The sequence below is a fragment of the Eschrichtius robustus genome, chromosome 5 (genome assembly GCF_028021215.1).
Source record: "Eschrichtius robustus isolate mEscRob2 chromosome 5, mEscRob2.pri, whole genome shotgun sequence".
NCBI classification, from domain to species: Eukaryota; Metazoa; Chordata; class Mammalia; order Artiodactyla; family Eschrichtiidae; genus Eschrichtius; species Eschrichtius robustus.
In genome coordinates this window covers 52,375,495-52,390,849 of record NC_090828.1, presented here as the reverse complement: position 1 = coordinate 52,390,849, position 15,355 = coordinate 52,375,495, and the positions used below count along the sequence as shown (strand labels likewise).

Genomic DNA, 15,355 nt, shown 5'->3' with positions numbered 1-15,355 from the left:
TTAAATCTTATGGAACCTCAGGTTAGAGCTGTAAGGGACCTTGGAGATTTTTCAGTCATTCACTCAGTTTATGTAGAAGGAAAAGAAGCCCCGAAGTTTAAGTGATTGTTTCAAAGACAGAGAAAACCAAAATAATCACTGGAACCAGAGCACTTAATCCAGGGTCCACCGTTCCTTTTACCCATTACATCACCTCTTCCCAACTGGAAATAAATAGTACCAAAACATTAGTGTTTTGTGCATTCTTGATTTTTTTTTTAATTACTTAGTTTTTACTGGTAAACACGAAAAGCATTTCATGTGTCTACCTTTCAATACTTATTAGTAATTGAAACACATGCTATGTGCCTGGCACTGTTCTAAATATTTTCCATACATTAATGCATTCATTTAATCTTAGAAAAATTCGAATATAAAAAAATTAGTTCCGGGCTTCCCTGGTGGCGCAGTGGTTGAGAATCTGCCTACCAGTGCAGGGGACACGGGTTCGAGCCCTGGTCTGGGAAGATCCCACATGCCGCGGAGCAACTAGGCCCGTGAGCCACAACTACTGAGCCTGCGTGTCTGGAGCCTGTGCTCCGCAACAAGAGAGGCCGCGACAGTGAGAGGCCCGCGCACCGCTATGAAGAGTGGCCCCCGCTTGTCGCAACTAGAGAAAGCCCTCGCACAGAAACGAAGACCCAGCACAGCCATAAATAAATAAACCTAAAGTTAAAAAAAAAAAAAAAAATTAGTTCCTATCAGCAACTTGCACTGAGGTATTTTGAAGTAAATTATACTTTCTTGTGAAAAAATAAATAAAGCTGGAAGTTGAAACTCCTTTGCAATTTCCCTGAATCATTCAGAAGCTACATTTTTGAATACCTTGGTCAGCCGAGGCTCTGATGTAAAGGCCTTTAAAAAAATGGCATGTTTGCTTACAATCCACAGAAGACATCTCTAACTAGTGATCCTCCTCTGAAAAATTCATCAATGCAGATTGAACCTGGAGAGTAAGTAGTGGAATTCCAGGCCAGCTGGAAAATGACTACAGCAGCTTGGAAGGAGGCATGAATCTACTGCTCCCAGGAGAGCGGGACTACTTCCCATGAAGGTCCTTGAGCAAACGCGAGAGTCAGAGATGGCGTAGGGTTAGAGCAGCATTGTGTCAAGTTCTGGAGGTCTAGTCAGCCAGCCAGATCTTCACTTTTCGTGGGGGAAGCTACATTAGGGAGGTGCACAGCTATCTAGGGTTTCTGAGGGAATGGGGAGGAAACGATCAGCCTCAATTTCTAAACCACACAAGCTTCAGCACTAGAGATAATTAATGAGACTCTGACATCTGATTTTTAAAATAGTTTCTCTTCTTCTCTAACTTCGGATATTTCCCTCTTTCTTACCTTCCTATCAATTGCCAAGGAAAACATTTTAAATCAATCCCTTTACCAATTGTTAATCCTTCAGGTTAAATATTTTGCAGGGAAGTTGAAACTAATCATTAAAATGATGTTATGAATTGCCAAAGTACATACATAAGTCATTCTTTTATTCCACTTCTGGGGAAAATCTAGAGGTGACGATATTATGCAACATTCATCACCCTTTCTTCTGTGCTCTACAGGAACGCAAGAGAAATATTTTCAGACCAATGATGGACAACTACATGAAAAGGATGTGCAAGAGATGGAACAGCTATAGCTTGTGGATAAAATGATATATAAAATGTCTCATGAAAATGTGGGCAGTAGATTCAGATGTACCACAATTCACACTAAATATAACTAAAATGTTTCCTTTGAATAAAAGTATCATACACACATATATGCTATTCCTGCTAAGGATGTATACGTCTGCTCTAAAATCGAAAGGCAGAGATGTGCACAAGGAATACCAGAATTAAATATGATATTCTCAATGACTGGTAAATAAATAAATAAAGCAAAGTAGACATAAAATAACACAATAAGATCATGTCAATAAAACCCAAGGAATATTATTTTAGCCTCAGTGATATTAAAAAATCAGAGTAAATGATCATTTTTCCAGTATAACAGTTACTCTCAGCCTACTCTGAAGACAAATCCCTTAAAATCAACTCAAAAATGACTACCTCTTGATAATATTCTAGTTAGCCAAGAGTTAGCAGGGTATTCTGAAAGATAAATGTGGTTTATAGAAAAGTTTCAATGGGGCTTCGCTGGTGGCGCAGTGGTTAAGAATCCACCTATCAATGCAGGGGACACGGGTTTGAGCCCTGGCCCGGGAAGATCCCACATGCCGCGGAGCAACTAAACCCGTGCACCACAACTACTAAGACTGCACTCTAGAGCCCATGAGACACAACTGCTGAAGCCCGCGTACAAGAGAAGCCACCACAATGAGAAGCCCGCCCACCCCAACGAAGAGTAGCCTCTGCTCACCGCAACTAGAGAAAGCCCGCGCACAGCAACAAAGGCTGAAGTCAGCCAAAAATTAATAAATAAATGAATGAATGAATGAAAAGTATCAATGATTCAATAAAAACGCTTACTAACCTGGTGTTAGGTGCCAAGCCTCTAGGTGCCACTGAACACAGGCACGGAATTGCCATAATGCTGACATTCAAGAACTGACCCTGGATCATTTGCCACTGATCATTACAGTCTAAAGGTAATGGAAGGGATTGGTTACTTTCCCCCACCAGAGCAAAATGTCAATACAGCCCTGCTCAGTTCTCAAGGAGGTAACTTCATACTCACCAGATTTCGGAGATCCCTGTGCCCTCCTAAAAGTAAGAAAACAAGACAAAGAAACATCACATCACACACAAAAAAATAGCATCTATTAAACATGAGATGATTAGAGAACCCAACATTATATATATTAGATTCAGCAGGAAGTAAAAATATGTGAACAATTCTGTCACTGCATTAGTCGTTGATTCATTGATTCATCAGTAACGATGATTTTCAAAATTTCTTTTAAGACTAGAGCACTTCCTTTGTGTGGCTTTGAGTAATATTTTTATTCCACATTAGAAATTCTCATGAGGGCAGAAACTATGAATTTTGTTTGTTTGTTTGTAGGCGTATTGTATCCAAGGTGTCTGGCATACAGCAGGTACTTAATAAACAGCTATTGAATGGATGGATGGATGGATGGATGGATGGATGGATGGATGGATGGATGGATGGAGTGAATAGTTGTTTCTGAAGACAGGTGCCAAACTACGTGGCCTAATAGAATCTGTAGGACCCCATGATTCTATATTCTTCACTAATATGATAGAATAACAACCAAAGACCACAAGTCTAATAAATTGTTTATATCAAACTGTTTTATGCTTCAAAGAAAGATATAGACTCCTGTGTTACTTTGAGCTTTTCACGTACCTTTCTTCTAAATCCTGAGGGTCGTTAAATGGTAAAAATGATATTTCACATTCCTCTGGCCTAAAATACAATGACATTTGTTATTAGCACTCATTGACTCTGGGATGTGAAGTTTGGGGTTTAAGAAAAAAAGACTTACCTAAGTTTTGCCAGTGCCTTAATGACAGCAAAATCCATACGTTGGTTAGGGGACATCCATCGATGTTTTTCTGCCAGAGCCAAAGCTCTTCCACCAAAGCCAAACATGGCTGAGAACCCAAAGCGAAGAAACTTGCCAGTGGTGCTGAAGGTACAGACATCGACCGGTTGTATGTGCCCTTGAATGTTATATTGAATATTAGTCAGTCAGCAAGTAAGTAGAGCCAGGTGTCAAAATGGCAAACATAGGAGAGCATATTTATTTACTCAGAGAAGAAGAAGAAAATGTCAGGCTACTTTATACCATAATATCCTATTTTCTCTTCCACTCTCACTACCTACAACTACTGCAATTGCCATTTATAACTTTTTCAGGTACCAAGGGAAGAGACACAAAGTGGTAAATTTTGCAGCTTACTGCTATTTTAAACAAAACATGGCTAAGGAAGTGAAGTTGAAGTACATGTGCAGAGTAAACTCAGATTTAACAGATTTGCATTTATTAGAGCTTACATGCTTTACATCAGTTGAGATAATAAAAGGTCTAGTGGAAGTACACTGGCTAAAAATTTTTTTCTTGTGCTTTTTTTTTCTTTTAATAACTAGTCCTAGAGTTTTGGTAGTCAAACAACAGTACCTGATATATTTAATCAGTATGCATGGATTTTCTTGACCTGGTTATAAAATTGTGATCTTGAACATTATTGTATTATTTTCTATCAAGATTATAATAAAACTTCACTTACTACTCTTCATAGCACCTGTATTCTGAAAAGATCAGCAGTCAAAATAGTGAAGCTTTGCCTAACTGACTTTTGGTTTTTAGTCAAACATTTCTCTGCTTTGAGAGATAAAGAATCTGTCTTAGACAAGCCTGACGGATATAAAATAGCCTTCCTTATATAAATAGAAACTTCCTTATAAAACATAAACTTCTTTGGAAGAATTCTTACCCATTATAATGTGCAAAGTTGCAGTTACCACATGAGAAATTCCATGAAGAGAATGTGCCAATACATTAGTAGATCCTGCCAAATCAAATTTAAAACATGTATGATCAGTATAGCAAACATTTTAAATTAACCATTTGCTCTTACTTTATAGAGATGTCACTATGTAACGTTCAAATGAAAAATTAAATGGAAGTTTATAAGTTTTTGTTCACATCATAGATGAGCGTTGAATGGCTACTGAATTATTATTTAATCTTTAAATAACTTAAAAATTAGGAAGCAAGTTATAGTATATAATTGCTCACAGCTTCTTCCATCATGAATGCCTATTTTCTACCTGAAAAAGTGCTAGTTATATCAAAGTCTGCTCCATTCAACTTTAATAAACAGGCTTCTAACTTCTTTACCAAAATGAGTGCCAACAGCAGAAGGATGGCTCTGGAAAGCAGAGACAAATGCATAAACACAAAAAAGCCGAATAACAACTAAGAAAAAAGTATAAAATCACTATAAAATACAAAAGATATGCTTTAAATACATTTTAAAGCTCTCAACCAAATGGAGATCCCTTCTATTATCTGAAAAATGGTACCCTAGATGAAGAAAACTCTTCATCCCATGGTATTTGCCATAGTATGAGAATCTGTATTGAGACATTATAGGATTCTGATTTCCATAATCACTAAGATAATTTAAGATCCACATGAATTTTTTCCCACCAGCCTACAGAGAAAAAGAGCTTTCTCAAGTCAGGCCCCTATGACATTTGTGTGTGTCTGAGATCTTGGGGTAAAGGCCTGGTTTCGAAGGGGAAAATACCAGCTAGCCCCTGCCATTCCCAGGAGGTAAAAAGCATTTAAAATTGAGAAGCTACATTTTTCTTGATTTAAGTCCAGTAATAGCCAAGAACTGTGAAAGCATGGATGTACTGTGTACAATAGCTATCAAAGCAAAGGCCAGCTAATCAGGAACTTTCCTGTGTGGTCATATGTAATCCCATCGATTTGTGTCACTTCGAACGGATGTATTATGCTTGGGCTGCTCAGTTGGAGAAGCTGAGGCAATGAAGCCATTATCAAGCAAGACTGTCATTAAAACAATAGTAATCGTGAGGTACCTATCTAAGCATTCATGATTTCCAGACCTCTAGTGAAACCAATGCAAAGAAACGTCCCCCTTAACCAATTGGTAAACTTGTTTTAACTGATTCATCAAATGGTAGTTTATGTTCTGACCCTTGTTACTCAGAATATGTCCCACAGTCCAGCAGCAATGGCCACACCTCCGTGTTTATTACACTGTTGATTCTCAGGCCCCACTCCAGACCTAACAAGGCATAGTCTGCATTTTGTAAGATCCTCAGGTTATGTATATGGAGAGGCCCTCCTCCAGAACGTATGGGTCAAGGGTCAGCAGCATCAACATTACTTGGGAGCTTGTTAAGAAGGGAAATTTCTGGGTTCCACCTCCAACCAATGGAAAGGGAGTAGCTGGGAGTGGGGCCCAGGTGCCCATGTCTTAGCAAGTCCTCCAGGTGATTTGTATGTACCCTAAGGTCTGAGAAAAAGTGATCCAGAAACCTGTTCCTCAGTGGATCTTTACCAGGAGTCAATTACCTAGGCTTTTCCAATTATTCTTTGACCCTCTACAGCCTGCCCTTTGGCCGTCTAATACTAATTAACTTGGAATCGGTGGGGGGAAAAAAGCAAAAACAAATCAATTTTGCTTCCCAATCAGATTTATGGTAAAGGTTTTGGAGGAGGCCATGTAATTAGAGTGAGATATTTAAGATTATCGATGGATTACAGTACTCCATGAAACACATTTCCTCCATTACCATGGTTAATTAAGAGTAGACCATAAAAGCATTCCTCTAGAAAGACTATTAAAAAACAAAATGTAATGTTGTCATGTGCAATAGAGAATGACACATATCATGACTCAAGAAAATAAAGACCATTTATTCCCTGTGAGCTTGAAGTATGCTAAGTATGCCAAAGCACAAATCCTCTTAGAATGCTAGACATTGCTTTTTTATTTCTATGTCTTCTCAGGCTTTGCAACTTTGCCACTTTTCTTTAATTCCACTGAACTTGGCAGTGATGACAGACATGACCAGAAATCAGAAAATCATTTTAGTCATCTTCTACTCTGCTTGACCTGTACCTTAATCCTTAAGAACGTTTTTAACACTCTGAATTTAAAAGGAAAGTTCATGAAGAAAGTAGATGTAAAATTATAAAACTATAGATTGCTCCATATTTTTGTTTGAATAATTTAAAAGAGTACAATTTCCAAAAACAAAATGGGATCCATCCAAAAAGATATCTACATGCCAAAAGAACATGCTGTTCACATAAGTAAAAACTATGTAATTTTAGCATTCTCACAAAAGCTATAAATGTTCTACCTCAAGGTAAACATTTTAATTAGCCTGAAAAGTTATTTTTCTTAACACTACCAGCAACTTTGCTCACCACCGCCTCCCCAAACCTGCTAAAATGTGCCACATCCAATGAGTAAGGACAGAAGTAGCAGCTCATGTAAAGCATGACTGATAGAAGAACCAGGCAGAAACTACAGAGGCAAAAAGAAAAAAAAAATTGTCCTTGGAAGTGCAAGCACTTCTGCAGAACAATTAACTTAATTAACCAGACATCATGAATATTCATAAGGCCATTAATGTCTCCCACATCCAAACAGATAAATGTGATGTAATGACTTCCTAGTCAAGCTTATCTAAAATTCTCATGAAAACTGCACCTACACTTTGGTTCTTTGCCTGAAATATGATAGAAATTAACAGTCCCTTGGCAATATTTTATTCTCCTCAAATTAATTGGAAAGCATGAATTTATTTATGTGAATTCTATAGAAATATATGGTTCCCAGTCATCAGTATGTGGATTGAGCCTTGTTTTACAACAATTGGATTGCTTTTTTATTTTTATGTCCTCTCTGGCTGTTTTCTCTATCCTCCCCCTCATCCCTTTAATCGGAATCTCTCTGTATAGTTCCTTAGCACCAGTTCCCATAGCAACAAACACCGTTGCTAATGGCCAGCAGTTCAAATACAGGCTTCCCCACATCTGATCCATCTGAGTCTGACCATAATTCAGCGGCTTAGTCTGTTGGCTCAGTGGAGTAATTTACTAAACACTCTCCCTCTGGGTGTCTCTCTCCAGGAGGCAAATGGCTTCAAAGGCAGACTCTCTTCTGCGTTAGCTTAGAAACTTCCTGCCTAGCTCTTGTTCCCATTCATTATCAAAGCCCTGACCAGACATAGAGTCCTCATATTAAATACATCCTGCACATGACTTCCTCCTCTTATTAGATGGAGTCCACAAGCTAGAACTCTATACAACCACTAAAGTTTTGGCAACAGGCTGTATCTTCTAAACAAAAAGTATTCCAATGGCATTTCTACATATCCACTGTATCTAGAAAATGCTATCAAAATCAGAAATATGCTTAAAAAGTATAATGCTAATAAAACTCACTGCTGTTCCTTTAAAACATCAGAGTTACATATTAAAATGTAAGCATATAATAAGAACCTGCAGTATAAAAAAACAAACAACTAATACTAAACTTTCACTGGGTTATTTGTATGGAAATATGTTAATATAAATGTTTCAGACATTACATGAAATTTCTAAAAATCTTATATTTGTATGTGTATGGAAATATGTATGGAAATATGTTAATATAAATGTTTCAGACATTACATGAAATTTCTAAAAATCTTATATGTTCTGGTATAATGTTATATGTAATAATCCTAGTTATTACTTTAAAATGTATATCTCAGAAATAACTAATTTTCTTGTCAACTGCATTATTATGAACTTTCATCAAATTTTTAACCGTGGTCATTTTTAAGTCTTTTGTCATTTACAGACAGTTCTGGGTGTACTCTGATGATTTGCAAATATGTTCCTATAAAAGGGTTTCATCTTCAAGAAATTCATGGAAAAGACTCTGACAAGTACAGGTTTCTGGTAACTGACTGTACTGCTGAACTGAATGAATAAGCATTTTCAGAACTCTAATGAAAAACTGATGAACTCATAAAAGTGCTAACAAAAGATCAAGATGAAAAAAAAAATTAATTACATGGGACTGAGTGAACTGATGAGGATGAGTATAATTTTTGTGACTTTCTGTCTGAATTAAAAAAAAAAAAATCCCACAAGGACTCAGAGGCAAAGAATATACAATTCAATTTTCACTGCAAAGTAAAGGAGCTGTTACAGTGGAGGATTACTGGACAGAATGTCAATATTATGACATAGTATGAGTGTGTTTCATGTTTGGTAATTGCAATCATTGTTGCTTTTGTTGTGGTCATCCATGTACAATGCTTGGTGTCAGTCTATTTATCTCTTGTAAAAATAAAATACAGTGTGTGTGTGTGTGTGTGTGTGAAAAAAAAAAAAAAATCTAGCTTCTTCTCCCCTTCAGAAAGATATTTAGGCAAGTGTTCCTTATAATAAATGCTGTGAAAATAAAGTTTCTAAAGAAAAAAAAAAAAAAAAAAATGTAAGCATAACCACCAATTTTTCTAGCTAGCTATTCACTTTATGTCAAATGAAGATCTGTGGGGACACCCATCTTTCCACTTTTGATGCAGAGCAGTGAATGAGTGACTTCAGGGGTGTAAGTACTAAGGAAGAGAAACAGTGACCTAAGCACATCCACTCTGTACAGAGGGAAATGTTGGGAAATTTCCACCATTACAGATGGCACTTCTAAAGTGACACAGAAAGGTCAAAGTGCAGCCCAAATGCATCTTTTTGAGTTGATGCATTTTGTTCTCTTCTACCTAAGGGGGTCTTTCTCACAGATTTTTCTTAACAGGTTTTACAATCATCAGGATATATCCCAATATCCCTCTCCTTTTAAATTCTTGTTTTTATGAAAGACTTTTTTCTCTAGAAGGGCATTGGTATGTCTTTTGCTCTTTGTCAATTAACAATACTAAATATACTGAAATCCATACTAAATGGCTCTGGTCATCAAATGGAAAGAATGTTGCTTTTTTTTCAACCATGTGCAACCATGTGTCTTCTATTTTCATAGGAAAGAATACAGTTGACCCTTGAACAACACGGGTTTGAACTGAGTGGGTCCACTTAGACGTGGATATTTTTCAGTTGTAATTACTACAGTACTTCATGGTCCCCGGATGGTTGAATTCGAGGATGCAGAGGAAAGGAGGGCCGACTGTAAATTGTTCAAGGGTCAACTGTAATTGTTTCCGCTTTTCTTGTAGAGATAATAACATGTGGTGTTTTAAAACGAAAAAAAAAAGTCACTTTCCTTCACTATTGTTTGTTTCAATAATAATTTGAGAGGAGGGACTCATATAATAAACCTGCAAAAGATACTTTCGTCTTTTCTGGATCCCAGTGTTGCTCTGGCGGCTCTCCCTGGCTCTGACCTCCACTTCCTTTTTCTCCCTTCCCCTAATCAGGAATCTTCCTAGAACAGGCTCCCAGCAGGTTGCTCCCTTGCTCTAAACCTCCCACTGTTCCCTACTGTTCATCAACTGCAACTCAGACCCCTTCCTGTGGCATCCAGGAGCCACCATGATTTGGACCTATTTTGACACCAGTACTACCAAACAAATGGCCTGTTTTCTATTCCTCAACATTCCTGGATTTTGCCTTGCCATTTATTATTTTTGTAGGCAAGAAAATAACTCATTCCCATCTTTCAGGCCAGAAAAAAAATTGTCCTACCTATTTTTAAGTGCAATTCAAGTGGTACTTGCTCTATAATGTCTTCTTTCCATTTATTCACTTAAACTTTATTGAGTGTTCACCGTATCACATTCTGTTCTAGCTGCTGGAGATACAGCAGTCAGGATGAATCCTTTTGGCATATCCAAGCTTATCTGTTTACACTTCAACTATGGGAATTGAGTTACCACATTTTACCCCCCAAGAAATTATAAGCAGCTTGACTGGAATGGCCCTGTTTCAAAATTTCACATCTGGGACTGTGTGATCATTAGACCTTTATATGGGAAGGTAGAATAACGGTCCCATTTATTGTTTGCTTAACTATGTATTAAACCCTGCACGTATACTATCTAATTTAATACTATAATAACCTTGTAATAAGGTGAGTGCCATGTGTGTTATCTCTCTTTTATGAATTAGAAAAATAAGGCTCAAAGAAATTAAATAACTTGGCCAGAGTCTCACACGTGTTAGTGGAGATGCCAAGCGTGGGTCTTTCAAACTCAAAGTCTGTGCGTTTAACTCTGTGTGACACTGCCTAGGTTAGGAAGTAAACCAGGGGAAGATGGGCGAGGGGTTCCATTTGGCAAATCCACGGCCCCTCCCTTGCCTGCTGGTATCACACCAAGTGGAAGCTGGGCTCGGACAGGAGTCAGGATGCTGTCTGTTTCCACCCCAGCATTCTTCTGGGCACTAAGAAGCAAAGCATGGGCTACTTCACTGGCAGAGCCATCTCCACCAACACAGACCACACTAGAAAAGAAGAAATTAAGTCAAAGAACGAACAACATCAAAACAATTGGTGATAATTCGTGAAATTTTGACTTTAAAATATTGGGTTGGCCAAAAAGTTTTCGTAACATCATATGGAAAAACCCAAATGAACTTTTTGGCCAATCCAATATTAATTTTATATATTCTGTGTGTGTGATTACTCACACCTTCAAACATTTCAACATGTGTCAATGGATAAGAAGACACTAGCACTGCTCTGATAAAGTTTACTTCACAAATATCATACCTAGATGATACCCCATAGGCAAAATATTTTTAAATGGGTTAAGAGGCATTAAACACTTGAACATGGTAATTCACATCTGACCTGAATTTTGCTCTGTTAATATCCCAAAGCATATTATCCTCATCTTGTTTATGCTAATAATAGTCGTTGCAATTCATTTAACTAACACAAGCCAAAGTCATAAAATCCTGCTAATTTTCAATATAGCTCTGAAAAGACAGACAGCAATAAAAATCATGTAAAATATGAGGCTTTAATTTAAGGAACTGCTAATTATCATTAGTATGTAAATGTTAATTGCAAACCTGAACTAGTTTTCATCTCCTGGACATTACTGCGATATGGCACTTTTAAAATTAGTGTTACTACCCTTTGACCCTAGGCAGTACTACTAATATTTTTTTAAGACCTCACCATATGTACACTACAGGAGTGATGGGGTGGGAATCCATGAAAGTCATATAAGATATCAGAAGTTTTGTCATAATCATTTGTGTTTAAAAGATGCAAAATAATCTTAAGTATCAAAATCACATCAATTTACCCAAAAGGAAAAGATTTTGTGTTACTGAGAGCAGGTGTCACACCCCAAGGCCTCCAAGGCCCAGCAGGAGCAGAACAGTCTGCTCAGTCTAAAGAAGAGGCAGCTTCTCAGCACCAGCCCACTCCCATCATCCAGGAGGCAGGCTTTAGAGGACCACATCTTCTGATTTTTCTAGGGAAGCCACGGGTCCTGATTTTGGGGAGAGTCTCCTAATTTATAAACACTCACAACTAGCATTCAATATATTTAAAAATTGTATGTGCCAAACAAAACAGCCTATGGGCCATAATCAACAGGGGGTCCTGGTTCCCTAAGTTTAGGAAGCTCCAGAAGTTGGTGAATCCAGAGGCTGAGAATACTTTTTGCATCAACTCCCTCTACCTCTCAGCCTTCCAGCCCCGGCACCTAGGTGGGGTTCAGCGCTAGGGCTGCACATAGCCTGGGTGAGCCAGGTCCATCCTAATTAGAAGAAACTCCAGGATATGAGATATGACCCAGGTCATTTTTGGCTGGGGGTATTATTTTGTCTGAACTGATTCCAGGGGCCATCAGTGTGGTCACTGATTCAGAGAAAAGTGATTATACCTACTGAGGACCAACTTCACACCAGGTACTACATTGGCTCTTTTCCGTTAAATTCCCAGAATTCTGTAAAGCATTAGCCTCTTCCTTATATATGGGGAAGCCAAGGTTTCATTTGAACCTTATCTGTATGATTTCAAAGACCTCTATGAGCAGATTTCCAAACATTCTGTGAACTTAATTATAACTCCCAGTTCCATGCCTGTCTACCAACCGAGGTGTGTGTGGCCTAAAAGGGACCCGTAAAGTCTTCCAACACAGCATCTAACTTAGTACAAAGAACTTGCCTCTTGCAATATAGTATGTCAACACTTGAACCCTGGAATCGTGCATCCAGTTATAGCACATGTTAACTCATTGCTAGAGTTAGTAGAAATGGCCTTTCTATGAACATGCTCTGTTACAAAAACCTTTGCAATTTTGTCATAACGCATTCTGTGTTAAATATTTTGAAACTATAACAAGTGATAATTACAACAATAAAGTAACATTTAGTGAACAATTACTATGTACCAGACACTGTTGTCAGCACTCTCCATGTATTAACTTTTTAAATTTGAACAATAACTGTATGCAATAGATACTTTTACTCCCAATTTACAGATTAGGAAACTAAGACATAAAAAGATTAAGCAACTTTTCCAAGGTCATGCTATAGTAAGTTATGGAATGAGATTTTGAACCAAGACAATTTGGCCTTAGAAACTACACTACTATTTGATATATTAGACTCCTTTCTTATATATAAAACCTATTGAAAATAGCCTTATGAGAGTTTTATTATTTTGGAAATCAGTTTACCAGTTGAATCACTGTGGAATTAAATAAGTGAGAAAGGAATATATTTATTTATCTTGACAACTACTAGATCACTAAGATCATCTCAAGATATAGTTACTCAACCTAGGGAATATGCTTAATACAAACATATCTCAAGAGTCTAGATATTACAAGAAAAGGCAAAAAATAAACTTTTTATAATGAGTTAATTTAACCACACTTAAGAGCTACCCTAAAACATAAACCTTTACAAGTGGTACACCTTGTGTTTTCAGAATAAGTAAACTCTTTCTTGCCATGACCCAAAGTAGAGCTTTTCTGTCTAGAAAAGTCCAACTGGGGGCTAATATCTTACTTCTCTTTTTAAAAAAGTGACAGGAAAATTTTTAAATGGCTGTTTGTGTATTTGTCTATCAACCCATATCATTATTGAAATGTTTATTATTGCATTTTTGACTTAAAAATTTTTTTGAAAAGAGATACTTTTTTTTAACCTTATTTAGTAATACAGATATCATGGTGGTAATAAAATGTTAGTGCAAGCCAAATAATGTCTAGATTCTCATGAAATTAAAAGAAGGAAAAAACTATAATTCAACAAATTAAAATTTAAAAATGCTGTGAAATAAAACAGGAAAATATTAGTATATGTATAATTGCATAAGAGCTACAGATTAGCTTTACCATTTTCACATTCATAAATCCAACTGTTACCGCTTCAAGTCTATACACCCAATATTACACTTTTCTTTGCCTTTACAAAACTTCCTATTCATGCCCACTGTAAAGAGGGTTCAATATGGAAACGGACGCTCCTGCAAGCTCTAGCAGTGAATCTGAGAGTATTTGCTAGAACACACTGGAGCTGCACACAAGCTGTCATGAGAACTGATACACTGTTCCTGTTGGCATTAGGAATATGTCACAACGTGTCTTCATAGAAACATATGCAACTCATTAAAAAAAACTCCAAAAACTTAACAAATAATCTTCTTAAACATTATTTACTAATCATTTTGCTTTACTGAATAATATACATAGAATTTCTCTTGGATCTTAAAACTCTCTGTCTGGTCTGTGTCTAAAAAGCTTTAGATGACTTCCTAGTCACTCCCTACCAACAGCTCCACTAGAGTCGGGCAGAGATGCTTCAGGCTCAAGTTGAGCTCCTCTTTCATCAAAATACCATAGAATCCTGGGGTTACCTTATCCCGTCCTTGAGTCTTTTGTATCAATTTCTCAAAAAGTCCTCCTATAGCCACTCTTTGAACAGATTCAGGAACAGAGAACTCATGAATATAGTGTCTTCCACTTTCAAACAATTCTACTCGTTAGAGAATTGTTCTTTAGAAGTGCCTACAGAAACTGTTTCCGTTGTTCTCCTCATATGTATACTTCTCTATGTAATTCTAAGTAGAGTGACTTAAAATTACTATTTTATTAAGATAGTTATCCCAACCACCACTTCGTCTCCTAACTGGAAAGGCTGGGCTCAAATAAATAAATAAATAAATAAGCTATTTAAAGGATCTTAGAAATATTAGACAACTTGCAATAGAAATTTTAAATTGTTATAAGTTCTAATTAATTCAACATGCTGTAGAGCAGTGGTCCCCAACCTTTCTGGCACCAGGGACCTGTTTTGTGGAAGACAATTTTTCCACGGACGGGGGCCGGTGGAGGTGGGACGGGTTCAGGTGGTAATGCAAACGATGGCGGGGATGGAGAGCAGCAGACGAAGCTGCGCTCGCTTGCCCGCTGCTCACCGCTTGCCGTATGGCCCAGTTCCTAACAGGCCGCGGACTGGTACCGGTCCTCAGCCCGGGGGCTTGGGGACCCCTGCTATAGAGTTTAGAAACAGTGAACTCACTGGAACTCAATTCACATAATGGTTAGGCCAAATTACTTGGTTTAAAAAAATGTAGGTAATAACTAAAGGATCTATATTTCTTGCACTGCCACACTGCAAAATAACAGCACCTGCCGTGTGGAATAAACAAGAAGTAAGTATGTTCAGGTAAAGAGAAAAACATTACTTGCTGTGCTTAAGCTAGAGTCTTTCATCATTCTGAAAAGTTCTTCTTGATCCTTGCATAGTTAATTACCAATGAAACTTATTTATAGATACCACATTTATCAGAACATTTCATAACATTGACAGGCAAGACCAGGTCTAATACCTACAATACCTGTTATTCTTATTATTTATATAATCACGTTTTGAAGCAAGGACTTATTTG

At 37.3% G+C, this 15,355-nt stretch overlaps 1 protein-coding gene across 1 annotated transcript in view; it reads right to left on the bottom strand.

Annotated features, from left to right (window-relative positions):
• CERKL (ceramide kinase like) overlaps positions 1 to 15,355 on the bottom strand; it is a 139,574-nt gene that overhangs the window by 9,142 nt on the left and 115,077 nt on the right. Inside the window, exons 5-10 of the mRNA XM_068543679.1 lie at positions 10,799 to 10,941; positions 4,442 to 4,516; positions 3,490 to 3,667; positions 3,351 to 3,410; positions 2,718 to 2,743; positions 2,514 to 2,622 (exon numbers count right to left, since the gene is read on the bottom strand). Coding sequence (XP_068399780.1) covers positions 2,514 to 2,622; positions 2,718 to 2,743; positions 3,351 to 3,410; positions 3,490 to 3,667; positions 4,442 to 4,516; positions 10,799 to 10,941 — 591 coding nt within the window. The remainder of the gene's footprint in view (positions 1 to 2,513; positions 2,623 to 2,717; positions 2,744 to 3,350; positions 3,411 to 3,489; positions 3,668 to 4,441; positions 4,517 to 10,798; positions 10,942 to 15,355) is intronic.